This window comes from Cryptomeria japonica, chromosome 9 (assembly GCF_030272615.1).
Source record: "Cryptomeria japonica chromosome 9, Sugi_1.0, whole genome shotgun sequence".
In the NCBI taxonomy this organism is placed as follows: domain Eukaryota; kingdom Viridiplantae; phylum Streptophyta; class Pinopsida; order Cupressales; family Cupressaceae; genus Cryptomeria; species Cryptomeria japonica.
The window spans coordinates 510,917,317-510,918,939 of NC_081413.1; the positions used below are offsets into that span (position 1 = coordinate 510,917,317).

At 35.0% G+C, this 1,623-nt stretch overlaps 1 protein-coding gene across 1 annotated transcript; it reads left to right on the plus strand.

Moving 5' to 3' along the window:
* Positions 1 to 629: 629 nt before the first annotated feature.
* Positions 630 to 1,316, plus strand: LOC131047002 (disease resistance response protein 206-like). The gene has a single exon (XM_057980813.2). It carries the CDS (start codon positions 650 to 652, stop codon positions 1,232 to 1,234), a length of 585 nt encoding a protein of 194 aa, XP_057836796.2. The 5' UTR covers positions 630 to 649; the 3' UTR covers positions 1,235 to 1,316.
* Positions 1,317 to 1,623: the final 307 nt, after the last annotated feature.

Consider the following 1,623-nt stretch of genomic DNA (forward strand, 5'->3'; position numbering starts at 1 on the left):
ATGGCTCCTATTAAGCCAAAACTTACTGCCTTCGTTTCCAGGCTTTGCATATGTTTCTCACTTAAACGAATACACTATGCCTAAGTATTCATTAATTAATTAGTAAAATAACATGTCATTTAACTTGTCTAGAGTACAGTGCAAGTATACAATAATGCCTCAATATGCATTGGATATACTGCTAATTGGTTTACTCGTGAGGTTTACCCTATTTTCTTAGGTATATTAGTTACATATGTGGATAGTACGCCTATTTGTGATGTATTACCCTACTTCCCAGGTACCGTTGATTGGATATTTTAGCATTTTATTATGTTGAAGACAAGCGAGATACTTGTTTTTCTTGCTCATAATTTTAATCCAGGGAATCCATTGCTCACATGAAGCCAAAGGGTTCACGCCAGAACTTTGGCTTCATCTTGCAGCTTTTGCATATAATTTTCATTTAACCAGCACACTTTGCCTGACTATTCATCGATTAATTAAAAATCACATGCCTAAATAAATACAATAATACAGTGCAAAGATATATTAATGCCTCCACGGTCATGTTGCAACTGTGATGGAGGCTATATAAAGCATATATTCTACGTTGTGAAGTACTATTCACTACCTATCTGGTACAGTTATACTAGAGTTTTTAAGAGATATGGCATTTGAGTATTGTGGTAGAATACTGATTCATTTGTGCTATATGTGGCTTCTGCTCTCTTCCATGCTCGTCAAAACTGTGGACGGCCATGGATGGAAGAAGCAACTTCCAAAGCCATGTAAAAATTTTGTGTTGTACTTTCATGATATACTTTACAATGGCAAAAATGCTGAGAATGCAACTTCTGCACTGGTTGCAGCCCCTCAGGGGGGTAATCTCACTTCTTTTGCAGATGCTTTCTGGTTTGGACATTTGGTTGTGTTTGACGATCCTATTACTCTTGACCATAATCTGCACTCTCCTCCAGTTGGTAGAGCTCAGGGCTTTTATTTCTATGACATGAAGAATACATTCGGTGCCTGGTTTGGGTTTACATTTGTGCTGAACTCGACAGATTATAAGGGCACCATCACGTTTAATGGCGCCGACCCAGTGCTGGTGAAGTACAGAGATATATCTGTAGTGGGTGGAACTGGTGATTTCTTAATGGCCAGAGGAATTGCCACCTTTTCCACCGATGCAATAGAGGGAGTTGTTTATTTCCGGGTTAGAGTAAACATCACACTCTACGAGTGCTACTGATAATAACTATTAACTAATTGGAGAGTCTTTATGTAGAGAATAATGTGTTTTGGCTGTTTACTTAGAGTGGAAATTGTATGTTTTGGCTGTTTACATATAATGGAAATGAATGTAATGGTGAGTTTTATTCTCGTGCTGAGCAAAGGACACATGAAATATCTTGCCTTCAATGCTAAAGAGATTTAAAATTGTTCTAATTATTATTGTTATTATTATTTTAAAGATAGAAGACAATATATTCATGTTTTTTTGATATAATAGTATTTTTTTATTAAAAATATTATATAATAAAGTGAGTAAAATTTATATTACGATTTGAGAAATCAAAATCAAATTAGTGATTGATAAAGGAAAAGTGAGAAAATTACAATAAATAAATGATATCAGAT

Coding starts and splice junctions, on each gene's coding strand:
- LOC131047002 (XM_057980813.2), top strand. CDS start 650: ATGGCATTTGAGTATTGTGGTAGAATACTGATTCATTTGTGCTATATG.